This window comes from Pristis pectinata, chromosome 35 (genome assembly GCF_009764475.1).
Source record: "Pristis pectinata isolate sPriPec2 chromosome 35, sPriPec2.1.pri, whole genome shotgun sequence".
In the NCBI taxonomy this organism is placed as follows: domain Eukaryota; kingdom Metazoa; phylum Chordata; class Chondrichthyes; order Rhinopristiformes; family Pristidae; genus Pristis; species Pristis pectinata.
This window is the reverse complement of record NC_067439.1, coordinates 2,426,544-2,454,441: the sequence shown is the minus strand read 5'-3', so window position 1 is coordinate 2,454,441 and position 27,898 is coordinate 2,426,544. Positions and strand designations below refer to the sequence as shown.

Genomic DNA, 27,898 nt, shown 5'->3' with positions numbered 1-27,898 from the left:
ATATGGTACGTTTGAAGTAGCACAGCCCAAGATGTGGACTGTACTACTGTGAGATGTGTGGGACATATGTTTTTATTTTACATAGAGAGTGGTGGGTGCCTGGAATGCACTGCCAGGGTGGTCATAGAGTCATAGAGCATGGAAACAGGCCCTTCAGCCCAACTCATCCATGCTGACTGTGTTGCCCAGCCAGCTCATCCCACCTGCCTGTGTTTGGCCCATAGCCCTCTAAACCTCTCCTATCCATGGACTTATCTAGATGGCTTTTAAATGTTGCTAATGTGCCCGCCTCAACCACTATTTCTGGCAGCTCGTTCCAAATACGCACCATCCTTTGCGTGAAGAAGCTGCCCCTGATGCCCCTCTGATCTTAAAGCTATGCCCTATTGTTTTTAGCACTCCCTCCTTGGGAAAAAGACTATGTGCTTTCACCTCGTCTATGCCCCTCATGATCTTAGATACTTCCATCAGGTTACCCCTCAATCTCCTAAATTCCAGTGAATAAAGTCCTAGTCGACGCAACCTCTCCTTGCACCTCAGGCCCCCAAGTCCAGGCAACATCCTGGTAAATCTTTTCTGCACTCTTTCCAGTTTAATAACATCTTTCCCATAATAGGGTGACCAAAAATGGTGGTGGTGGAGGCAAGTACGATAGAGGTGTTTAAGAGGCTCTTAGATGGGCTCGTGATGGAGAGATTTGGTCATTGTACAGGCAGGAGTGATTAGTTTAATTAGGCATTTAATAACTAGTTTAATTAGTTTGGCGCAACATCGTGGGCTGAAGGGCCTGTTCCTGTGTTATACTGTTCTATGTTCTAAGATGGGCACCAGCGACAGTGCCAGCAGAGTTGCTGTCTCACAGTTCCAGCAACTCAAGTTCAATCCCAACCTCTGGCATTGTTGTTGTGGAGTTTGCACGTTCTGCTGTAACTATGTGCGATTTCCTCTGGGTGCTCTGGTTTCCTCCTACATCCTAAAAACATGCAAGTTGGTAGGTCAATTGGCCATTGTAAATTGCCCCCAGTGTATAGATCAGTGACAGAATTTTAGGGAGTTAATGGCAATGTAGGAGAATACAATGAGTTAGGGTAGGATTAGTGTAAAAATGGGTGCTTGATGGTTGGTGTGGACTCAGTAGGTCAAAGGGCTTGTTTCCATGCTGTGTCTCTCTATGACTCTACAGGGCACAAGGGTGATTATCAAACAGAATTCCACCCCAAGCCACATAAAATAAATATTAGGACATGGATAGAGGTAAACTTTAAGGTCCATATTAAAAGTAGAAAATAGTGGTTCAGAGCTTAGGGCCTGGGCAGCTGAAGACACGGTCATGACTGATGGAGCAACTAAATTCAGAGACCTTAATTGGAGGAGCAGAGAGTTGAGTTGGGGGTGGTGATTGCAGGGCTGGAGAAGATGACAGAGACAGAGAGGAGTGAGGGATTTGCAAACAAGGTGCCAGTTTTAAAGCTGAGGTATGCTGGTCTCGGAACCAAGTGGTCAGTAGGTATTGATTTGTGAAGAGGAAGGCCTACTAAGCTTTGAAGAATTAATACCTTGCAGTCTTCTTCACTTGGCCCTGTGATTTATGCCCACAATATCTGTGGCCAATGCAGTCAGGCATATATAACCACTCATTATGTTGCAGCAAAGCAAAGCAACAGTCCTGTTTTTGTGCCTAAACCGCCATCCTTCATTACAGACAGTTGCCAAACATTATAGAGCACTATCAACTGATGCCTCAAGGATGTCACACATGCTCAGTAACTGCAATGGTTAGATTCATTCTGGAACACTATCTGGCCAGTTACATTCCCTGCAGCAATGATCACACCTCAAAAGTAAATGAAAATCAAAAAAATGCAGATGCTGGAAATCTGAAATAAATTCAGAGAAGTTTAGAAGCACTCAGCAGGTCAAGCAGCATTTGTGGAAAGAGAAACAGTTAATGTTTCGGTCCAGGACCATTTAGGGTTGTCTTTTCTGTCTTTCACCTTAAAGGCACTTTGTTGGTTGTGAAGGGGACTGGGACACTGAGGTTGTGAAAGGCAGTATAGAAATGCAAAACCTTTCCTTTTTTTGGCATTATCAAATGATGTGTAATGTATTAAATAATCTGCATCAACTCAAATAAATTAACCAATCCAAAATAAATATCATTCTAGAAGGATTCGGGCCAGCTACTCTGTCTTTTACAAACTATTTGCTTACTTTTGATTAAAGCATTGAAGCAGTTAATTCAGATAAGAGGTTCATTTGATTAATACATAGAAAACAGCATAACAACGTTAAAAACAGCACCAACTAATGGCAGAAGAAAAAAGCACAGTAAAATGGCCCAAAACAATCAAAAGCCCAGAAGCCTGCAGAATTTGGGTGACGTGTGTGTGTGTGTGTGTGTGTGTGTGTGTGTGTGTGTGTGTGTGTGTGTGTGTGTGTGTGTGTGTGTGTGTGTGTGTGAGAGAGAGATAGTAAGTATGCAAAGATAATGCATTTTTACACCTTCTGAACTATATGCTAATTTCTGAAGCTGTGAGAATATACCTTCAGTAATTAGCATATAGTTCTTGCTATATGAACTATATGCTAATTATAGAAGCTAGTAGAAACTATTGCTTCAGCATCATCGCAGGGAGAAGCAAATCCATTCATAATTCTCCTGAAAATGATGTGGGACCTTCCATATTCTGGGTTGGTTCTCCATTACAATTTTATTTAACAAAAGATTTTTTTCCCCTGGCAGTATAAAAAAATACAGAGTGCAGAATGACTACCAGGTAATGCTTCCCAGAATACATTGCATAATGGGGTAAGTAGACTTATCTCTCACAAGTACACTTTAGCTTTGTCACTTTGTATTTCACAGAGTTCTTGACAGAATTGAAAACAACTTTGCTCTACAGAGTAACTGCTCATAAATTAAGTGTTAAGCTTGGGGCTGATACAAACATAAATCATGTCTATAAAGCCCCATTAAAATGACATTTAACTCAAAGTGATAATGCAGTTTAACATTTGCTATCTTTTAATTGGAATGTCACAATGATCTGCATAGACAATCACTATGACATTGAGAAATAAACATTCTTCATGGATCTGTACTAAGAGCTATGTTACTGGGCAGTCAGTTTCAATCCGAGCACAAGGTCCCATGCTAGATCTTGATCTGTGTTGAGGTAACTGATCCCATTATGTCACCAATATGTATGATTGGTCAGGTTTCTCACACGATACTGGAAACTGTGGCAGTGTGATGTCAGGCGAAAACAGCGCCAGGTTCATTGGTGATGGTCTCCGTGGCCTTCAATCCCATTCAAGGCCAGAAATGGCTGCTGAGGTGAGCTAATGGAGAGCTGTCACCAGATACTGAACCATAACACAGAACATCTGCAGGAGGAGAGAGGCCTAGAGAGGAAGTTTACCAGAATTAGGTTGCTCTCTAGAGCAGGGAAGATCAGGCAAGATTTAACAGAGCAAAAAGGAAACTGCTGGAGGAACTCAGCAGGTCAGGCAGCATCTATGGAGGGAAAGGAATGGTTGGTGTTTCGGGTCTCAATCTGAAATGTGGACCATTTCTTTCTCTCCACAGATGCTGCCTGATTTGCTAAGTTCCTCCAGCAGTTTGTCTGTTGCCCCACATTCCAGCATCTGCAGTCTCTTGTGTCTCTCAAGACTTATAAAGAGATGCTCACAGTACAGTAAATGAAAAGCCTCTCCACTGGCAAATGGGCTGTAACCAGGGGGCAGAGATACAAGCTGACAGGTGAGAGGGAGAGTTTTTATTTAAACACAAGTTGCTGTGACTTGGAAACACTGTCTGAAAAGCTGGTGGAAGGATATTTAACTGGAGCTGCTAGAGAGTTAATAGGTGAATAGTGGAATAGAAACATGTTACATTCTGAGGGAAGGAAGTAGGGAAAGTGGAACTAAGTGGACAGCACTTTCTAAGGGCCAGTGCAAGCACAATGGGCTGAGTGGCCTTCTGTACTGTGGGATTCAATACCGTGAAGGAAAACACTGCAAGAAAAGATCATCTAATATATTACCACTCATTACTGCTGACATCCTACAAACACATAATATTTGATCTATTTTTCTTTATATTTACCATTAAAATGAAAGTGCCAGTCACCAGCTTGCAGTTTGAAAAGGCCACATCAAATAAGCCACCTGCTAATATGACGCTGGTCACTCTGAATCTATACTCAATTACTTTTGAAGCCATTATTTTCCACAGCAGTTCTCACCTTTCTTCATTACTCATGAAGCATCTGTGCACATCAGACAGATCACAGTTCACTCATTTACAGTTACTATACAGGTAAAACAATTTACTGAAAGCAGCACCAACAGTGTTTGCCATCCAACCTGCCCTGATTGATTCATTACTGTGGTGTTCAGTGAGTGAATTTACAAACATACAAACCAATTTGTGCAATGTACTGATGTAAGTGCATGAACACCCTGAGCTAAACAGGGTGAAGAGTGACTTGTTTCCTTGCTCAAGATTTCACCAGCGTGAAGATATCCATGACTTAGTTGCAGAGAATTTGACTCCTGCAATTCTTTCCTCAACCATGGTTCCTTCACTCTACCAGTGACAAGTTACACCTGAACTGGAGGGAGACCAATATTCTTGCAGGCAGATTTGCTAGAACTGTTGGGGAGGGTTTAAACTAGTTTGGCAGGGGGATGGGAACCCAAGTGATATGTCAGAGGTTGGTTCATTTAGTGTACAAGTAGATGTAGAGTGATGAAGGATAGGCAGTTGAAAGGGCAAAATTGCAATCAGTTAGATGGGCTAAAGTGTGTCTACTTTAATGCGAGAAGTATCAGGAACAAGGATGACGAACTTAGAGCATGGGCAAGTACATGGAACTATGACATGGTAGCCATTACAGAGACTTGGCTGTCACAAGAGCAGGAATCGCTGCTGGATATTCCGGGGTTTAGATGGTTCAAAAGGGACAGGGACATAGGTAAAAGAGGTGGGGGAGTAGCTTTGCTGATCAGCTACAGTGTCACAGCTGTAGAAAGGGAGGATGTCCTGGAGGGATCATCCACTGAGTCAGTGTGGGTGGAAGTCAGAAATAGGAAGAGAGCGATCACTCTATTGAGAGTATTCTACAGACACCCCAACAGCAGCAGAGACACTGAGGAACAGATCGGGGGGCAGATTTTGGAGAGGTGCAAAAATAACAGGGTTGTTGTCATGGGTGATTTCAACTTCACTAATCTTGACTGGCACCTCCTTAGTGTAAAGGGGATAGATGGGGCAGAGTTTGTTTGGTGTGTACAGGAAGGATTCCTGACACAGTATGTGGACAGGCTGACGAGAGGAGAGGCCGTACTGGACCTGGTACTAGGCAATGAGCCTGATCAGGTTTCAGATCTCTCCATGGGAGAGCATTGTGGAGATAGTGATCATAACTCCTTGACCTTTACCATAGCCTTGGAGAGGGATATGAGTAGACGATATGGGAAACTATTTAACTGGGGGAGGGGGAATTATGATGCTATTAGGCAGGAATTTGGGAGTGTAAATTGGGAACAGATGTTCTTGGGGAAGTGCACAGCGGAAATGTGGAGGTTGTTTCAGGAGTACTTGCATGGGGTTCTGGATAGATTTGTCCCACTGAGGCAGGGTAAGGATGGTAGAGTGAAGGAACAGGGGTTGACAAGAGATGTAGGATATCTTGTAAAGAGGAAGAAAGAAGCTAACCTGAGGTTTAGAAAGCATGGATCAGACAGGGCTCTGGAGAGTTTCAAGGTAGCCAGGCGGGAGCTAGAAGGGGGCATGGGAAGTCCTTGGCGAGTAGGATCAAGGAAAACCAAGGCATTCTACACGTATGTGAAAAATAGAAGGATGACTAGAGTGAGGGTAGGACCGATCAGGGATAAAAGAAGAAATATATGCCTGGAGTCGGAAGAGGTGGAGGTTGTCCTTGATAAATACTTTGCTTCAGCATTCACCAGAGAGAGAGAGACCTTGATGTTCGTGAGGATGGCGTACGACAGGCTGATAGACTACGGCATGTCGACATGAGGAAAGAGGATGTGCTGGAACTTTTGAAAAACATTAGGAAAGATAAGTCACCGGGGCCGACTAGGATATATCCAAGGTTATTACGAGAAGCGAGGGAAGAGATTGCTGCGCCTTTGGGGACGACCTTTGCGTCCTCACTGGCCACAGGAGTAGTGCCAGATGATTGGATGGTGACAAATATTGTTCCTTTGTTTAAGAAAGTGAGTAGGGATAACCCTGGGAATTACAGACCAGAGACCTACTTCAGTGATGGGCAAATTACTGGAGAAGATTCTTAGAGACAGGATTTATGGGCATTTAGAGAAGTGTAGGCTGATTAGGGATAGTCAGCTTGGCTTTGTGAGGGGCAGGTCATGCCTCACGAGCCTGACTGAATTCTTTGAGGACGTGACAAAGCACATTGATGAAGGTAGAGCAGTGGATGTGGTGTGCATGGATTTTAGTAAGGCGTTTGATAAGGTTCCTCATGGAAGGCTTATTGAGAAAGTCAGGAGGCATGGGATCCAGGGAAACTTGGCTGTGTGGATTCAGAATTGGCTCGCCCAAAGAAGACAGAGGGTGGTTGTAGGTGGAGCTTATTCTGCCTGGAGGTCGGTGACCAGTGGTGTTCAGCAGTGATCTGTTCTGGGATCCCTGCTCTTTGTGATTTTTATAAATAACTTGGATGAGGATGTGGAAGGGTGGGTTAGTAAGGTTGCGGATGATACAAAGGTTGGTGGTGTTGTGGATAGAGTAGAAGGTTGCTGTAGATTATAACAGAATATTGATAGAATGCAGGCATGGGCTGAGAAGTGGCAGATTGAGTTCAACCCGGATAAGTTTCAAGTGATAAACTTCAGTAGATCGAATTTTAAGGCAGAATACAAGGTTAATAGCATGACTCTTAGCAGTGTGGAGGAACAAAGGGATCTTGGTGTCCACGTCCATAGATCCCTCAAGGTTGCTGCGCAGGTCGATAGGGTTGTTAAGGAGGAGTATGGAGTGTTATAGAATAGAATAGTACAGCACGGAAACAGGCCCTTCCGCCCAACTCGTCCATGCCGACCAAGATGTCCATCTAAGCTGGTCTCATCTGCCTGCGTTGGCCCATATCCTTCTAAAACCTTCCTATCCATGTCCCTTTGTCTGCTTCCACTAGTCAACAACCCTACCCTAGTGGAAACAACAGGAGGAGGCTATTCAGCCCGACGAACTTGTCGCACCATTCTTTAACCAGGCCCTTCCTCCATACCCCAGCCATTGAACCTACCCACTGATAAATCACTGGCTTAAAATTAAGAATTGGTCCAGCATCAATTGTTGTTTAAGGACAAGAGTCCTAACTCTCTTGCACTTCCTGCATCGAGGAGTGTTCTGCCACCCTCTCTCCTGAAAGGCCTGTCTCTAATCTACAATTTTTAGGTGAATCCCCTGGCCCATCCTCAATGTTCTCTCAATGTCTTGAAGATCATACCTGAACCTTCCAAACTGCATGCAATACAACCCCAGTTTGAGGAATTTCTCCCCTTAACCTTCCCTGCTCGAATGAGGCGATCATAACTTTCCCAGCTGCTCCAAGTGATGCAAGTCCCCAAGCTCCAGCATCATCCCCGTTACTCTCCTTAATTACTTTGCAGCTTTCCAAACTCTTCTCTGCACCGTGGAACCTGCTGTGTTCCAAAGCTTCCAGCTAGAATGGAACTGATTGGGTAGTTCACCTGTCAATCAAGCCCAGGAGCTCAGATTACTGGATTGATTTTCTGCAGAAAATTTCTATGCAGAAACTACCTCCCCTCAAAGCATCATGATGGCAAAATGTCCCTGCGTTCATGGGGCCTTCATTAGTTGGGGTATTGAGTTCAAGAGCCACGAGGCGATGTTGCAGCTGTACAGAACTTTGGTTAGACATACTTGGAGTATTGTGTTCAGTTCTGGGCGCCTCATTATAGGAAGGATGTGGAAGCTTTAGAGAGGGTGCAGAGGAGATTTGCCAGGATGTTGCCTGGATTGGAGAGCATGTCTTATGAGGATGGGTTGAGTGATCTAGGACTTTTCTCTTTGGAGAGGAGGAGGATGAGAGGTGACTTGATAGAGGTGTACAAGATGATCAGAGGCATAGATCAAGTGGACAGTCAAAGACTTTTTCCCAGGGCAACAATGGCTAACACAAGGGGGCATAATTTTAAGGTGATTGGAGGAAGATATAAGGGGAATGTCAGAGGTAAGCTTTTTTTTTTACACGGAGAGTGGTGGGTGCGTGGAACGCACTGTCAGCAGAGGTTGTGGGGGCAGATACATTAGGGTCATTTAAGAGACTATTAGATAGATACATGAATGATAGAAAAATGCGGGGGCTATATGGGAGGGAAGGGTTAGCTAGATATTAGAGCAGGATAAAATGTCGACACAACATTGTGGGCCAAAGGGCCTGTACTGTGCTGTAATGTTCTATGTTCTAATGCAAGTGTGTTCTTACCCTATAATGCTGCAACATTTTTCTTTTCAAATCTTTACCTAATTGCCCTCTGAAAGACCCTATTGATTTTGCTTCTGCTCTCTAAGGCAGCACATCCTGCATAACTTGCTGTGCAAAATGGAAAATTTTTCTAATCTCTTCTGTGACTCTCCTCTCGCTTCCTCCCTCCCTCCCTCTCTCGCACATTTGGCCATTTTAGCTGTAGACCATACCTGCTTACCTTTACTTCCTGCCCCCAAGTCAGAAGGTTATAGAGTCATAGTTATACAGTGGAGAAGCAGGTCCCTCAGCCCACTATGTTCACACCGATCATCGAGTACCCATCCGTACTAATCCGATTTTCCAGCACGTTGCCCATAGCCTTCTGTGCCTTGGTGATTTAAGTGCTTGTGTAGATGCTTAAATGCTGTGACAGTCTCTAACTCCACCTCCCCCTTAGACAATGTGTTCCAGATTTCACCCTCTGGATAAAAACAATTGATGCTCTGGTCGCCTCTAAAGCTCCTACCATTTACCCTGACCCTATGCCCTCTGGTCTTGGACATCTCTGCTATGGGGAAAAGTTTCATACTGGTTTCTTACTACCCACCCTCTCTCTGCCCCACAAAACATTGTATACTTTAGTCAGGGCCCCCCTCAGCCTTCTTCATGCCAGGGAAATAAACCCAGCCTATTCAGATCTAGATCTCACCTCAGAGATTTGAACACATAAATCTGCAATGACTCTGCAGGTATACTACTGAGGGAGTACTGTGCTGTCAGGGGTGTCATCTTTCAACTCCAAGATGAGAGACCAAATTAAGAATCTTGTCAAATTAAGACTCTACACCTTGTCAAGTAGATGTAGAAGCTCTTCTGAAGAGGAGAAGGGACTTCACTTGCATCCAGGCCAATATCAATCCCTCAACCAATACCTAAAATTAGGTATTTGCTCATTTTCATTTTCACATCAGTTTCAGGGAGCTTGCTTTGCATAAATTGGCTGCCTCATTTCCTACATGATGTTGCTTATGTTAAGTATTTTGGGATGTTCCGAAGTCATGAAAGGTTGTATTTAAACACCTTTTCCTGCAAAATGAACCCTTTTTTATGTAGTAGAATCATCTTTCCAGTTAAATTAAATAATAAACTGGAATATAGCATTTCATTATAGAAATAAAAACATTGATTAAAGGAAAGAAATGGTAACGGTATCCATAAGGCAATTTAATTTAACTAAGTGGTCTAAATGGCTGTAAATGCACCACAACAGAAAAGATTAGCGGCTTTTGAACATCCCAAGCCAGGTTTCTTTCCACTTCATCAGTTTCAAACCGGCTGTGATGTGATACCATAAACCGGCAGTCTGTCTTTTATCCCTGGAGGCAAAGTAGCAGTCATACACTGCCACAGGTTTCACAGATTCTACAGTCAAGGTATATTCATAGAGTTGTTATTTAATATGGTTCTCACTTACTAATTCGAATGTGGTGCAATTCCAAAGCAGTGAACTCCCTTTGCCATAATTTTTCCCCAAAATAACCATCTATGCTATTCGACTGCCTGATGGTTATGGCAGCTAAGGTGAACACAGACACCTAAAGACATTTCACTTAGCATTAATCATGGGATAATAAACTTGGGCCCTCTATGCTCAGTAACCCCTCTGTCTACAGTATCTTTGGAGAGCTTTATTTATAGATATCATCACTTCAACAAATTTTATGGTATGTACATTTCTAAGTTGACAAGGCTTACATAAAATAACATGAAATAAAGGCAATTGTACAGAGAGAGAGAATATAGTTCACTAGATTTTTCAGATAAGCATACAGTCTTCTCTGAATGGAGAATGATCCACAAAAACCACATTTCCTGGAAAATGTACCCACTTGTGGACACACCTAATAATGGTCTTTACACCAATACCACAAGATATTCCATTCTATACTGCAGCATGGCTTCTATTGGTCTATTCAAGCTAGATAATAGAATAACAAATATAATCTAAACCACACACAGGACTTTTGTTAGCTTTCTGAGCCTCAACACTACTCTAAAAGGCAAATCAGATTCAACAGTAACATTGCAGAAAATAGCTATGGACAAGTTCAGAGAACTGTGAACAAATTTGAGAAAAACATCTTACATCACGAACTTTTGCAGAAGCTCTTTTGATTCACCTTCATTATCCTCATCTACACAAATCACCCAAATTGTGAAAAATATTGGCAACACATCAAATTAGCAGACAGCACTAACATGGGGAAGACAGGGGATTGATTAATCTCTCCTAACCAAGTGCTCATTCATGTGTTAACCTGGACAATGATAGTTAGCAGGCTATTCCACCATGAAGAGCACCAAGGCTGAGCATGTCACATACCCTAGTCAGGGGAACTGGACAAGGATGTGGACAAAGAACTGTAGTCAATTTACTTTCTGCCTCCTTAGTCCTGCAGTGCTAAGCAAAGTTGTTTCTCCCCGAACAACTATCCTTGCCAAGACCTGCAGACACAGCACAGAGCTCAAGTTTAAAACTAGAATGCAGTAATCTGTTTGGCTTGGAGGTACATTGGACAATGGCTATATCTTCAATGCCACCAAGCAGGTTAACTTTCCACACGTCTGGATTTTCTTTTTTGGGGTGCATCAGTGGGCAGATTAACTGGGAAGATTAATAATTCATCAAATTTTATGTGCTCTGAGGCTTGTATGCTCCAAGTTATCATAGCCAGAACCCTATGTGAACGAAAGGTCAACTTTTACTTGCTGAGTTCGACAAGTCAAAGACCTTCAATATCAACAGTACCTGTAGGTTAACTGAAGTTATTTCCTTTGTGGGTTGTGTCAGATTATCACTGGCACCTTGAGAGAGAAGACTTTGATGCACCACAGTATTTGAATTGTACTGGAGCTGGGAAGGACAATTAGTAAACTTTACAATTCTTTTCTTTTATTCCTGTTTATTTCCAGGCAGCGTTTCACTGACCAACTTCATCTTCATAAAGCCCAGTTACTCTTGCATTCAATCAGCCTGACGTGCATCCAAAATTTATAGGGGCCAGTAGACCAACACAAGTTTGGAGTCAGACAAATAAAGAACCAAAACTTTGATGCTAGCTCAAGTCCCAGCAGAATACAAACAGAATCATCGTCAAAATTCTGACATATCATTATGTTCATATTATAGCTGTAAGGTGCTGGAAAAATTACCTTGACCAAACTGACCTCTTGCGCAACCCCATCTTGAAAGACCTGTAACCCTTGTTGAAAGGCATGTCACCCTTGTAATGAACTCAAAATATGGTTTGCCTGAAAGGAAGTTTGGCATGCTCTCTATCCAACTTCACTGGCCATGAGCTCTTCAACCTATGGTGTCTGGGAATGGTTGTTTCCTAAAAACAAGGGAAACTGGCCGCTGAATTAAGTTTTTACTGTGTTCAAGCCAACACTGTCACTAAGAGCGTTTAAAGAGAGGTTGTGATGGAAGTACTGTCCTTTGGATGAGACATTTAACCAAGACTCCGTCTGAACTCTCGGAATCATCATTTGAACAATTTATCTCATTACTGTTTGCTCTTTTGCAGACTGTCCACATATCAAACACATGCCAAAATTAATTAATTATCTGAAAAATGCTGAAACCTTGAAATATCCTATTTAACGCATGGCCTATTTTTAGGTTTGAAAGGACAACATTTATTACTCAAGTTGTGTCTGTCTTTTAATTTGTTCTCGAAATGTGGGGATTAGTGGCAGAGTGAGCAACTTTGTCGCAGCTCTAGATGCTTTCAGCTAGTGGCCCACTTACTTAAATTGCCACAATGCATAGGGTGGAACTGCCCAACATTGTTGGATTGCAGTTTGATACGTCTGAGTGGCATACTAGTTCACTACACATCTTACTGGATAGTGGCATACTAAACAGGGAACATATTTTTGTTGGACAATCCAGGCCAAGCAAGTCAAATCAAGTCACGTTTATTGTCATGTGCACAAGTATGGTGAGGTACAGGTACAATGAAAAACTTGCTTGCAGCAGCATCACAAGTACGTAGGTACAGACAAAATTATACATAAATTATACAAGACAGTGAAGAGAGAGAGAGAGAGAGATAGAAAGACTGTACAAAGACAAGACAGTGCAAAAGACACAATCAGACAAGTCCATGATAGTGCAAAATGTGGTCTGTAGTGTTCTGTTGCTGAGGTAGGGTTAGAGTTGTACTGGTCAGTTCAAGAATCTGATGGTCATAGGAAAGGAGATGTTCTTGAACCTGGTGGTATGGGATTGAGGGTAATCCAAAAAGGGTATCAGGTCTTCTTTCCCAAACTACATTAATGGGCCAGACAAGAAAGATCATGGTTGACTGATTATCATTTTTCTTTAGTAAACAATTAAGATCCAGCATTCCATCGAGTGATTTAAATTTGCAGTGTTAGAATCATCAGGTCAGGGTTCCATTCTAGTTCAGTAATATTACTGCTATTTGAGATGATTCTGTTTCTATCACCCCTCACTAAAATACACTGTAACATTTCAAATATTCTTAATGTTCAGCTCCTTCTCCTCTCTCCAATGAGTAGAGTGAAACCCAGAGTGCAACTACCTCAGCTTGGAGTCACAGCCTGTCTTTGTCTCAGCAGCGCAAATGGATCCAATAACACTTTCTATAACGAGGAAATGCAGTGGAGGAAGGAAACAAGCAGGTATCTGGTTTCAGATTCTGGCTCAATATTTTGACTGCTCAAGCATGACACTGTCTTAGCCTGGAATGTGATTCTCAATCCATAGCAGTGAAACTACACTCAGGCCCAATACACAGGAGGTTATGCACTGTGTCCTTGAAAACACAAAATCTAGGTTGACACTCTAGCAATGACCAAGGGGGTGCTGCACTGTCAATGGTGGTGTCTTTTGGATGTGATGTTAAACTAAGGTATCATCTGCTCTCTGAAGAGATCGAAGAGGGGAGCTTTCCCTGTTGCTCTGACCAATATTAATCACTCAGCATTACTAATGCACTGCTGTTTGCAGTAGGTTCCCAAGTAAATCCCACGTCAATTCCATGGAACCTGGACATTGCCCATACATCTGACGGGTAAAATACAGACTCAGTAACCATGAAGGTTCACCAGGAACCCAGACAATACCCAGCTAGTGGGGCACAGATGGAAGTAGACATTTACATCCTCAATGGCTGTGAAGGTGACTCCCAACTGCAGCAGAGTTGACCACAGTCCTTGCAACCGTGCCAAGACCCTGCCCTGTCAAGTTCTTGAGATAGCTGGTGTGCAACTGCCTCCTCACTTTACAAGAACTCAAGTGCAGGCATCTTTCATTGTTATGTTTTCCTGTTCAGGGGTTCACAAATTGTCTGTCACATTTCCTACATTACAACAATCACCACATTTCAAAAGGCCAAGATCAGATCTGTGTGCAAGACCCTACCAGCCATGATCACTTTGAATCTGTGAGCAGGTTCAAGGGGTTGTATGGCCAAACCCTGCTCCATTCTCTCATGCTCTTACTTCATACAGTGCAAAACCCTTTGAAACAATCCTGGAGAAATGTGCCACAAACCATTATGCACTATGCCAATAGCACTGGTACTTCATTTAAAATGGGAATAATCCACTTAACTGCAGAATAATGTCTCCAATACATCAGAACAAATTCTTCAATCCCATGCACTGAATTCAGTCACCTTGCTGTTTCCTTTGAACTCACAAGAAGTCACTGCCTCAAGCAAAGGTAGAGTTTGTGTTTACTTTAAAGTTTGTAGAGAGGTCATTCCAGGGTGTTGAACCAATAATATTAATTAAAAATGAGCAATGCATCAATCTTGAGGTTATTGGAGCTCCAGGTCCGGGCCAAGACAGTGAACCATTGAAAGGATTTTGAGACCGAGTTGTGCTCTGGTAAATCAAAGTACACTTACACTGCTTTAAAACAGCTTCAAACAGAAGAGATTAGAAAATGAATACAGGAGCCACATACATCTCAACCTATTCCAAATGAGAATTAGTTGTCTAGTCTTAGAATCCTACAACACCCGATTTTGTAAGTATCCCACTCCAACAGCACTGTAAGTGAGCCCACTGTAAAAGTGTCCAATGTCTTAGTCCCAGGGCCCACAGACAGGATAGCTCCAGTTGAGTGCAAAAACAGAAGATATCCTCTTTAAACTCACACTCCACAGTGAAGGAAGGACATTTGATTTCATTGACTGGGGCATCATTAATGGGGAGAAAGCCAAAGTCACAGCAGACATTAAGGCATAAGAGAGACTGCAGAAGTTAGAAATTTGGAGCAACACACAAAATGGTGGAGGAACTCAGCACCTATGGAGGGAAATGGACAGTCAACATTTCGGGTTGAGACTCTGCATCGGGACTGCAAAGAAAGAGGGGAAATAGCCAGTATAAAAAGGTGGGGGAAAGGGGTGGAGCAAGAGCTGGCAGGTGATGGGTGGATCCAGGTGAGGAGGGGAAGATAGGCAGGTGGGGGAGGTGGAGAGGGGGAATGATGCAAGAAGCTGGGAGGTGATAGGTGGAAGCGACAAAGGGCTGAAGAAGATGGAATCTGATCGGAGAGGACAGTGGACCATGGAATAAAGAGGAGGCAAGGAGGGGAACCGGAGGGAGGTGATGGGCAGATCGAGAGGATGGGGGAGGGGAAAGAGAAGGGGTGATGGGGCTGGCGGGATAACAGAAAACAAAGTGGGGGGGGGGGGGGGGGGTGGACAGAGGGGAAGGATTACCGGAAGTTAGAGAAATCTATGTTCATGCTGTCAGGTTGGAGACTACCAAGGCGAAATATGAGGTGCTGACGTTAAAGGCATTTCTCCTGCAGAGTTGATAGGCCTTGGGAAATGCCACCAGTTTGGGAGAGAAATGTGTCTTCAATCCCATGCACTCAATTCAGTCACCAGGAGCCTTGCTGTTTCCTTTGAACTCACAAGAAGTCACTGCCTCAAGCAAGTCATGTGTCCAATTAACAATTCTTTGAGTGGTGGGGGGGGGGGGGGGGCAACAAGCAGAAAAGTAAACTTGATGTAGTCTGTATGGATTTTAGCAAGGCTTTTGACAAAATCCCAAAAGACAGGCTCTTAAAGATGTAAAAGCCCATGGGATCTAAGGGAGAGGAGCAAATTGGCTCTGTGGGAGTAAGCAAAGGGTAATGTTAAATGGTTGCTTTCATGTCAGGAGGATTGTTTCACTGGGGTTCCACAGGGCTCATAACTCAGTCCCTTGCTTTCTATCATGAATACGGATGATTTAGGCCCAAGTGTACACATTGTGATGAAAAATTATGACAATGATACAAAAACTGGACAGGGACACGCAAAGCTCTTGACTGCAGGAAGACAGAGATGGTCAGTTGGGCAGAAAAATGGCAAACAAAATCATTGCAGAGAAGTACAAGGTAATGAATTTCTGGTGGTAAAAGACACACAAAACTACAATAAATTGAAGAATATTGACTGGTGTGGAAGACCATATTGTTCTTGAAGTATATATCCAAGAAAGGTCAATAAGATGGATAAGAAGGTATACTGGATGCTTTCCTTTATTATCCAAGACATTGAACATAGGAGCAGGGAGATTATGCCAGAATTGCATGCTTAATTATGATGACACGGGAGGTCTATTCAGCCCATCGGGTTAATGTTGGCTATTGTTGCAGCAATGGCATCAGTCACATTTCCCCTCTTATTTCCCTGTAACATAATCTCTCACATGCCCATCAACTCCCATTTGATTTTTTTTTCGTCAGTTACGTAGATTAGAGGTAACCTACAGTGGATAATAAACCTCCCTGCACATCAGCACATCTTTGATTTGTGGGAGGAAACTGGAGCAGCTGAGGAAAGCCATGCAGACACAGACAGAACATGCACACATTAAGTGGACAGCACCCACGATCAGGATAGGACACGAGTTGGTAAGGTCATTGGTTTAGTATTCCACCATGTGACAACTGCAGGGAGCAATAACAATCACTGTAAATGCTCTTCTTCAAGCCTTACTAGCCTTTGATTCCTTCAATCAGAAGGGACTGTGGAATTTGGCTGCCAACAGAAATTAATTTCCATCTTATGTTACTAACAGATGGATCTACAACAGACAGGTATCATGCAAGGCTGCATCACTGCCTCAACACTTTCTTTGATCTTTCTTGCTGCAATACTGCACCTCATCTCCAACAAACCTTCTATGGGGGTAGTGCTAATCTTCAGAACCAATGAGAAACTGGCAACTACTCTCCAGAACCAAAGTCACCTGAACTTCAGTAGTCAAGCTTTGGCCCATGACCGCTAAAAGTAGATAAAGGAACATTTAGGATGGCATTGAGAGCTCATGCATTGAGAATACAGAAGCTCTAGGAGCACAGAGTCCTGCATGATTGGCAAAAAGAGTGCTCCACCTCACAAAGTATTCCCCCCCCCATCAGTCACTCTTTGCCCCATCTGTTGAAGAGACTGAGGGCCTAATGCCCTCATTAGCCACCTCAGAATCCATAAAACCAGTGATAGCCTGTCATCCTCAATCCCAAAGAACCACCTAAAAAGATGAAGATTATGTTGTAGGCACCATTATCAGAGAAGAGGTGTGATTGTAATGAGGTGATGCAGAGATTTAGGAAGGTATTGCCTTGAATGGTAAACTGTAGCTCTGAGGAGAGGTTGATAGGCTGGCACTACTTTCTTTCGAACAGGGGAGGCTGAGGAGACACGTAATTGAGGTATACACAATTATGAAAGGCCGAGACAAAGTAAGTAGCAAAAACCTATTTGTCTGAGCAAAAGGATCAAAATCAGAAGGCAGAGTTAAGGTAGTGGGTAGAAGAGATTAGAGGCGACTTTTTAAAAAAAAAGCTTGAACTCACTCATCACATTTAAATTTTGGATATGGACTTGGAAGAGCTGTGAACTGCAGGGCTACACATCCAGTGCTGGAAGGTGGGACTAGGCTGGTAGCTTATTTCCAATTGATGCAGACACAATGAGTTAAGTGACCTCCTTCCATGTCATAAGTTTTCTACAATTCCATCTAAATGCCGTACATTGCAAGCAGTTCAATTCATCAAAACAAAGACTAAATTCAAAATAGTTGGCCTCACGGGATTTCCCATTCACCTTGTCATGACGGACTTGATGCTCACTGTTGTAGGAAGATTAAAATAACCCTATAAGATCAATTAACATTCGTTCCAGGCTTGGACAGGAAATCCAGTGAAAATACATGATTTTGTACCCAATGGTAAAAGAAGCAAAATGTTAAAAATCCTGGTAGATGCTTTACAAATTTCGGGAATCCTCACTGCTTGAAAGATTTATGCACCCTTGATTCAGAGCCCTAGTAACATCTGCATTTAGCTGGGATAATTAGGGAAGAGTTCAGGAGGGGGGGTTGGGTGTCAGGACTGCAGGGGAATTCCACAGCATGCTCCGAATATCCTGACAAAAGACAGCAGATCCCTTGGATCCTATTAATCTCACACACTGCACAAAGGGATGGGATTTTCCCCAAAGCCATTATAATTCACTGCCACAACGCACCATTCTGTAATGCCTGCAACACTGGTACTTAAGTCATTGGCCCTAATTAACAACCTGCTTCAAGAGACAACATTCTCTTTCATCTGAACTTTCTACTCTTCCTAAGAATGTGAGGAAGTTTTGAATACAATTTTGCAATTTAAGGTATTTTCTAGTGGTTTGTGCAACCAACCACAAGCTATGTTTGTGGCTCCTGGGATATGTCAAAGGCCCTAGTTCAGAAAACCTGATAAAATATGTTTCCCAATAGCTCGATATTACCAGGGGTTTTTACATTTAGCTTAGTCAACCTGGAGCCACTGGAACACCATGCAAAAGGTGTCAGCAGTTACCATTTCGTTCACATTTACTTAAAAACCAGGACATATGGAATTGAAACAGACCCTCCCATCAACTAGCCCATTCTGGCATTTAGCTCATGCTCCACTTGAATCTCTTCCTGACTTTCCACATCTAAATCTATCCATTTAACTCTCTATGCCCTTCTTCCTCAAATGCTTTAAGTCATACAGCATGGAAACAGGCCCTTCAGCCCAATTCATTCATACTGACATTTCTCTGAGAAAGTTCCATTTGCCTGCTTGTCCAGCCTCCTCTCACATGAACCCATCATCACTCTCTTCATCACATATCGCTTCAATCACTCTGTGTGGGAACAAATTCCACATTCTCACTACTCTTTGCACAAGTAGTTTTGTCAGAATCCCCAAATGGATTTCTTGCTGAATACCTTGATCATGTTCTAACCCACATGTACACTTTTTCTCTGCATCCATCCTAATGCAAACACTTCATAATTTTGAAGTCCTCTATTAGACCACTTTTCAGCTTTCCTTTCTCAAAAGAGACACCATGCCTAATATGACAAAGAATCTGAAACCTCTTAAAACCATCGCAGTGGGACTATCCCCATCAATCTCTTTATATTGCAGAAATTCCTGAATGCCAAACATTAATAGCATCCTCCAGGCAACAACTGAGCCCACCATTAATATTCTGTCGGCGAGGAAAAAGAGGCATACAGTCAGAAATATAGTCACACTGGCAACTTCTGAGGAACTATATCTAGATCAGAAGATCTTATGAGGCTGGAAGCATCGACAAGACCTCCAACCAAATAAGCTGAACACAATCACTCTACCTCTGTCACTCACGCTCTCAATCATGCCAGTCAGGTACAAATCTAATCACCATCCATTGAGGGATTAAAGTAAGTACTTGGTAAACAGGCAGTGATGTTTTCAACCTTTATGGGTCACATTCAGAAAAACACTATGTATAATAATAGAATTGTAAAAGTCCAGATTCTGCAGACCAAGATACAGAATTATAAAGCAAAGCTGCCATCTGTTGGTCTGGTTCGATCCAACCCTCAGTTCTCTCTTCACCAGTGTGCTGACAGTGTTACTGTGCACCAAGTGTACTGAGGCCCTAGTTTCGCTCAGCCAGCTCCAGTGACAGGCTGTATCGTCACAGACCTGACATCTGGCTCCTCAAACAGACACTCTTTACCAGGAGGACGAAGGAAAAGATTCATGTACTCAAGGCCTTCCTGAAGAAATGCAATAACCCCCCACTGACTCCTGTGAATGACTGGCCATATCTGCTCAAAGTGGAGAAGGAGCACGAGGATGACTCCGAGAACCGAGGCCATGCAATGACAACACACAGGAGCCCTACGTGAATGGCAGAAGGAACGCACCACCTCACAAACGACCCATCCACCTGCCCACCCGATCCGTGGAAGGGTGAACCCTCACAAAGCATCAGGCCTCATCTTTTGCTCCTCAGTGGGATCTTATTTTGTCTCTGTGCCGACCAACTGTCTGGAGTGTTCAAGGACATCTCCAACCTCTCACTGCTGCAGTCGGAGGTTCCCACCTGCTTCAAAAGGGCATCAATCATACCTGTGCCCAAGAAGAGCAGGGTGAGCTGCCTCAATGACTATCGCCCAGTAGCACTCATATCTACTGTGATGAAGTGCTTTGAGAGGTTGGTCATGGCTAGAACTAACTCCTGCCTGAGCAATGACCTGGACCCACTGTAATTTGCCTACCGCCACAACAGGTCTACATCTCACTGGCTCTCCACTCGGCTTTGGAGCACCTAGGCAACAGCAAAACATACGTCAGGCTGGTGTCTATCAATTACAGCTCGGTGTTCAACACCATCATCCCCTCAGTACTAATCAACAAGCTTCAAAACCTGTGCCTCTGTACATCCTTCTGCAAATGGATCTTTTGACTTTCTTATCGGGAGACCACAGTCAGTGCGGATCAGTAATAACATCTCCTCCTCGCTGACAATCAACACAGGTGCACCTCAAGGATGCGTGCTTAACCCACTGCTCTACTCTCTCTACACATGACTGTGGGGCTAGGCACAGCTCAAATGCCATCTATAAATTTGCCAATGACACCACTGTGGTTGGCAGAATCTCAGATGGTGATGAGAAGGCGTACAGGAGTGAGATAGATCGGCTGGTTGAATGCTGTCACAACAACCTTGCACTCAACGTCAGCAAAACCAAGGAATTGATTGTGGAGTTCAGGAAGGGAAAGAACACATACCAGTCCTCATTGAGGGGTCAGCGGTGGAAAGGGTGAGCAGCTTCAATTCCTGGGCGTCAACATCTCGGAGGATCTATCCTGGGCCCAACACACTGATGCAATCATGGCATGCCAGCAGCTCTACTTCATTAGGAGTCTGAGGAAATTTGGTATGTCACCAAAGTCTCTTGCAAATTTCTACAGATGTACGGTGGAGAGTATTCTGACTGGTTGCATCACCACCTGGTACAGAGGCTCAAATGTGCAGGATTGAAAGAGGCTGTAGAGAGTTGTAGACTCAGCCAGCTCCATGATGGGCACAACTCTCTCCACCATCAAGGACATCTTCAAGAGGTGGTGCCTCAAGAAGGCGGCATCAAGGACCTTCACCACCCGGGACATGTCCTCTTCTCGTTACTACCATCAGGGAAGAGGTACAGGAGCCTGAAGACCCACACCCAATGTTTCAGGAACAGCTTCTTCCCCTCCACCATCAGATTTCTGAACAGTCCATGAACACTACCTCATTATTCCTCTTTTGCAATATTTATTTATGTAACTTATAGTAATTTTTATGTCTTTATGTCTTGCAATGTACTGCTACCACAAATTTTACGACATCTGTCAGTGATAATAAACCTGATTCTGAGTCTGTGGTTCCCACATTAGCCTTACCAGCCACCGAAGAACCCACAACACTGCGAAGGATGGAAGACATCTTTGATCCCAAGGAACTGTCCAAGAAGAAAGCTGCACTTGCACTTTACTGGAAACTTAACAGCAGAGATTCTGATCAGCCTAACACCCCAAAAGATAGTTCCACAAAACCAAAGGGTTAGAAATATGGTCTGTGATGAAACTGGCACATGGACCATGTGCTGCCTGGATAATAAACTAATATGATGACTTGTTGCAACCAGAGATTACTATCTTGAACACAGTGCAAATATTGCTTCTCACTGTAAAACTTGAGTTAACTTGACCGCAGCAATTTAAATATTAAATTATGCAGTACACTACCCAAGTCCCACAAAATTAAAACATACCAACCACGTGGTTTATTCAAAAATGTGCAAAAATGATTTTCACTCGGTGGAATAACAGCACACTGATTATTCTAACAGAAACGTATCAAAAACATAAAAGGTCATAAGGGGCATGACAGGGCAGCCTGAGAGAATCTTGCATGAGAGGACATTGTTACAAGATTGGTGAGTGGTCATTAAAAACTAGAGTGTGTACGAACAACTTCTTGTAGAGGGCAGTGAATCTCTGGAATTCTCTGCCCCGGAGGGTTGTGGCTAGATCATTTGGCGGGTATTTAAAGAGGAAGAAGGTAAAATTTTGAAAGAGCTGGGAATTGAGGGCTGTGGGGAACAGGCACAGAAGAGGAGATGAGACCTGGGGCAGATCAGCCATGATCATACTGAATGGCGGGGCAGGCGAGGAGGGGTGTGAGCCTACTCCTGCTCCTATTTTCTTATGTTTCTGTTCTTAACAGATTTGGGAAACAAACCATCAAAAAAAATTTAAAGTAAGGATGTGCATTCGCCTGGGAACAGGAGGAATGCACTTTAAACATCCAAGATTTCCTTAATTTAGGAAGATACATTATAAACTCCTCACTGCAGGAGTTACTTGCCTGATTTCCCTTTATTGCAAGAGAATGCATACAAAAGAAGGGAAATCTTGCTACACTTAAGTACAACAATTTTGGTATTCCTGCTTAAGGAAGGACAGTGTTATAAAGGAAAGTTAGACGACCATCTCCAGCCGCGCTTTCCGGTTTGCGCAGACATCTTGACTTTAAACCTAAAAAGCACAAGGTATTCACAGCTTGATGGCGTAGCTGCTGGAAGGACGTTTCCACTTTTAGGAAGGTCTGGAACGAGTCAACTCTCAGGATACAGGATCACCCAATTAAGACTGAGGTGGAAGGAGTGCCCTCGGATTGGAAGGCAGTGACTAGTGGTGTCCCGCAGGGATCGGTTCTGGGACCTCTACTTTTTGTGATATTTATAGATGACTTAGATGAGGGGGTGGAGGGCTGGGTTAGTAAGTTTGCGTTAGTAAGTTAGGAAGGACAAACTCCAGGGCAGAGTACTGGGTGAATGGCAAGGTACTTGGCAGTGTGGAGGAGCAGAGGGATCTGGGGGTTCATATTCACAGTTCATTGAAAGTTGCCTCACAGGTGGAAAGAGCAGTTAAGAAGGCCAATGGGATGTTGGCTTTCATAAATCGCTGGATTGAGTATAAGAGCCGCGAGGTGATGATGCAGCTTTACGAAACTCTAGTTAGGCCACACTTAAGAGTACTGTGTTCAGTTCTGGTCGCCTCATTATAGGGAGGATGTGGAGGCGTTGGAGAGGGTGCAGAGGAGATTTACCAGGATGCTGCCTGGATTAGAGAGTATTGAATATGAGGAGAGGCTTAAGGTGCTAGGGCTTTATTCACTGGAAAGGAGGAGGATGAGAGGAGACATGATAGAGGTATATAAAACACTGAGAGGAATAGATAGAGTAGACAGTCAGCGCCTCCTTCCCAGGGCACCAATGCTCAAGACGAGAGGGCATGGCTTTAAGGCTCAGGGGAGATGTCAGGGGGAGGTTTTACACACAGAGAGTGGTTGGTGCATGGAATGCACTGCCTGGGGTGGTGGTGGAGGCAGATACATTGAACAGGTTCAAGAGCTTGTTGGATAGGCATATGGAGGAGTGTGGGATGGGGGGATATGCGGGAGGAAGGGGTCAGGTTGTATGGGGGTGGTTTGATGGACGGCACAGCATGGTGGGCCGAAGGGCCTGTTTTGTGCTGTATGGTTCTATGGTATGAAGGAACTTCTTCCCTGTTTGGAATTCTCTGCTCTGGAGATTTGTGGGCACTCAGTTACTGGGTATATCAAGGCTGAAGTAGGTAGAATTTTGGACAACAGGGGAATCAAGGAGGAAAGTGTAGTTGAGGCTAATGACCCAAACAACCAGAATCCCATGGTATTATTGAATGGTGAGACAAAGATCAAGAAGCCATACAACTTATTCTTGCCCCTTATTTTTAAGCTCCAATACTATAATTGTCTTGCACTGACACCCACCATCTCAGAGCTCAATACCTTCACGGCGCTTGCATCAGATTGGAACAACCTCAGGTCTGTTCACAGCAAGCTGCCTCAGTGGAAATAATGAGCATTAGTACTCTTTCCTGTCCTGGATGCTGATCAAGAGGTGAGCAACTTGGGGATTCCCAGTAGCAGATAAGCACTGCTGTGTGCAGCACGTTTTAGCAAGGTAGAGGATGGATTTTAACAGATAGAGGATGATAAGAGTAACTATTAATCCACTCAAACACCCCCGTGAACCAAACTTATTTCCAAAGGCGTACACAGCTTTTGTTTCACAAATCTGCCTCTGTGAGGCAATAGCTGGTAGAGATGCTGCCACAAAGCTCCAGTGACCCAGGTTCAGTCCTGACTTCCGCTGTGTCTGTGTGGGTTCTCCCTTGCACATTCTCCCTATGATCCTGAGCGCTCTGGTTTCGCCACATGTCCCAAAGACATGTAGACATAAGACGGTGCAGATGCTGGAAGCTAGAGCCAGAAACAAAATGCTGAAGCAATTTAGTGGGTCAGGCAACAAAATGAAGGAAAATGGACAAGACCTTTCCTGGACCTGTGGGTTGGTAGATTAACTGGCCATTGTAATTGCCTCTGGTGTGTAGATAAATGGTATAATCTGGGGTTGGAGTGGGGGAGGGGCAATTGATAGGAATATAGAGAGAATAAAATGGGAACAATCAGTGTTAAAATGGATGTTTGATTGTCAGCATGGACTCAGTGGGCTGAAGGGCCTGCTTCCTGCAAAATCTCTGTAATTATTCACTTCAAATTATCATATCTATATTAAGCAATGGAAAAACTGGGCTCTATTTTACCCACAGACTACCAGGGATAGCAATCTTTTGTTTTTACAACAAAATGATATTTTCTAGGTAACCTCTCATGGCTTTGCTCATGGCAAGTGGGGTGTGCACCATTTCAGGACAGGAGCACACTGTTAGTAAAGCACAGCTAGGTCAATCCAAGAGAATAACAATCTAACTGTCTTGCCTTCTTGAGGTCACTAGCACTTCAGTTGATCCTTGACATCAATTGGTGGTCAGAAGAAAAAAAAGAGATGACATATTTTATTTTTTTAAAAAAGACTGAGATATCTCCTTGTCGATTTAAAAAAAAGGTTAATCAAAGTAATTTATAAAGTACTACACTCAATATCCTAAGGAAAGGATATGTCTCCAGACTTCTAGAGTTAGAGTAGATCAGTAGCACCTGACCTCTACTGGTTAAATATCTCAGTTTCTTTGCAGCCATATTCCTAAGGATCAAAATGTAGCATTGCTTTAGGAATAAGCTGCTGGTTTACATACCTTTTTGATCATGGTGGTTTCATTTGGATCAATCTTGACTTTCTTAGCTTTAGGTCCATCTTCTTCACCAGGTCCAACTTTTACCACCTTTTGCTTCTCTCTGAAAAGTTAAATGGAGATTAAAAGCACTTTGTATTGTTACATTTTCAGCCCTTTACCACAGCAATGTATTTCTACTTCCTACAAAACATGCTTTGCTTCTTGGTACAAAACCAATTTGATACTGTTTTACGAAAATGTTTACTTCTCCACTACTCCAAGTGATTCTTTTAGGAATGGGCCACAATCAAAGCTATTATGAAAGCAAAGCTGAACAAAAGTCCATCTTTTAGCAACAGGGGGATCATGAAGGGAGGTGATTATCTGACATATATCAGCTACAGTCAGAATTGGAATTGGTTTATTATATTGTCACTTGTACAGTGAAAAGGTTGTCTTGCATACCATTCATACAGATCGATTCATTATAGTGCATTGAGGTAGTACAAGGTAAAACAATACAGAATCAGAATAAAATGTCATAGCTATAGAGAAAATGCAGTGCAGGTAGACAATAAGGTGCAAGATCATAACGAGGTAGACTGTGAGGTCAAAACAGATTGTGAGACAGGTTAAGTGGAACAAAGGGAGGGCAGGACTATAAACAAAACATGCTGTATACGTTCAGCAGGTCAGGCAGCATCTGTGGAGAGAGGAGCAGAGTTAATGTTTCAACTCAATGAACTTACATCAGAGCTATTGAAACATTACCTCTGTTGCTTTCTACAACCCAACATGTGTCTGTGACTCAGGTGTCCAGATTTGCAGGGTCTGCTTATATGACATTGAGCTGGGTGCCACTTTGGCGAGATGTGGTTGCCGATATCAAAGCTGCAGAGGGACCAAGGTGCAATTTGTGGAACAATGGATAACACTCTCAGGGAATGTTACCCTAGTGGTAGCTATTAATATTATTTCAAGTGGGGAAAGAGCAGGGGGGAAAAAAACATTTCACCAGTAATTCTTTGCACTGAAGAAAATCTGTTGAAACAGCAATCATATACATGTGCTGGAAGAACAATTTAATCCTTTGAACTTACTCCACAAACTCATGCTCTCCCAGATCAGCAAACATGTAACCGTGGTAACCAAAGACGTCGCCAGCAAAAAACTTGATATTGTGTGTTCGGCAGAACTGATCAATTTGGACCATCACATCACGAGGACAACAAGTAAGGCACACCTGCAAGAGAGAATAAATATTACTAATTACAACTGACCACATCTTAATTATATCAGTTACAGAACCTAGTTTTGGTGTCTACAAATAAAAATGGGAGCATGTGTGGGTTGTGGGTAGGAGGTTACGTCAGCTTGCATATGATTTGTAGGTGGAAGTGAAAGGGTAAATAAATTTGCAAGTGTGTGTGCATGTGTGTGTGAGACTGAAAGAGAAAAAGAGATAAAGACAAAGAAAAAGAATGAGAAAGGAAAAAGACAATGAGTGAAGAAACTTTTGTAGGAGGCAGCAATACAGTGTTAATGCAGTCCGAGCTAACCTGACCCCTCCATCACACAATAACATAAGCTTCTCAGAAACAGCTCTTACTACAGAGATCACAAAATCCAGAAGGTTGCTAATTTCATTTCCAAAGAGGAAATGTCAAATAACTGATTGTGGACACATGCAAGACAGCCAGCAGTTAAAAGACTTCAGACATCCACTGTTTAGTGGGGTCCCTCGAGGTGGTGGGTAGGTGGAGGGAACGTATCCATCAAGTTAAACCCCCTTTTTTCTCAAGGTGCTTTGCATTTTATAAACTTGGACTCTTGGTCTATGTTGGATCTCTTCCTGTTCTGCCTCCTGACTCCCAGGTTCAGCACTGGGTTAACTGCTGATCATTTTCTTCCCTCTCTACCAGATTTATCTCGTAACATTCCGGAAGGTTAAAGTTGCAGGCAAACAGACATTTTCTTTCCTGGTTCTTACACCACAAATATATAAACAAGAAAACTGCACAAAAACACACTCAAAACCCCAATGATGAAGATGCACTGAACTCACTTAAGACACAGTTTCAAGCTAGGAACACAGCCCATGAAAAGGGGGCATAGAACTATGACTCCAGATTCTACATCCCCCCAACCAGATCAAATATCATCCCTGCATCTACCCTGCCAAGACCCATAAGAACTTTGCATGTTTCAATGTGATCACCTCTCATTCTTCTAAACTCTTAGCGTATAAGCACAGACACAAGAGATTCTGCAGATGCTGGAATCTGAAGCCACACACACAAAATGCTAGAGAAACTCAGCAGGTCAGGCAGCATCAATGGAGGGAAATAAACAGTCAACGTTTCGGGTCAAGACTCTTCATCAGGACTGGAAAGGAAGAGGGCAGAAAAAGGTCGGGGGAGGAGCACAGGCTGGCAGGTGACAGGCAAGTCCAGGTGAGGGGGCAAGGTAGGTGGGTGGAGGAGGGGAATGAAAGGGAGTGATGTAAGGAGCTGAGAGGTGATAGGTAGAAGAGGCAAAGGGCTGAAGAAGGAATCCAGTAAGAGAGGACAGTAGACCATGGAATAAAGGGAAGGAGGTGGGGAATAGATGGGCAAGACATGAGGGTGGGGGAGGGGAAAGTGAAGAGGTGAGGGAAAACAAAGAATGAGGGAAAACAAAGGGGGGGGACATAACAGGGACAAGGTTCCCCTTGTCCTCACCTACCACCCCACGAGCCTCTGCATCCAACACATCATTCTCCTCAATTTTCACAACCTCCAATGGGACTCCACCACCAGGCACATCTTCCCCTCCCCCCCCTTTGCTTTCCGCAGGGATCGCGCTCTCTGCGACTCCCTTGTCCTCTCGTTCCTCCCCACTCATGACCCACCAGGCACTTACC

At 43.4% G+C, this 27,898-nt stretch overlaps 1 protein-coding gene across 1 annotated transcript in view; it reads right to left on the bottom strand.

Annotated features, from left to right (window-relative positions):
* Nucleotides 1-27,898, bottom strand: part of sae1 (SUMO1 activating enzyme subunit 1) — a 122,202-nt gene that overhangs the window by 70,733 nt on the left and 23,571 nt on the right. The window contains exons 4-5 of the mRNA XM_052044382.1: nucleotides 26,097-26,239; nucleotides 25,018-25,117 (exon numbers count right to left, since the gene is read on the bottom strand). Of these exons, the coding sequence (XP_051900342.1) occupies nucleotides 25,018-25,117; nucleotides 26,097-26,239 (243 nt within the window). The remainder of the gene's footprint in view (nucleotides 1-25,017; nucleotides 25,118-26,096; nucleotides 26,240-27,898) is intronic.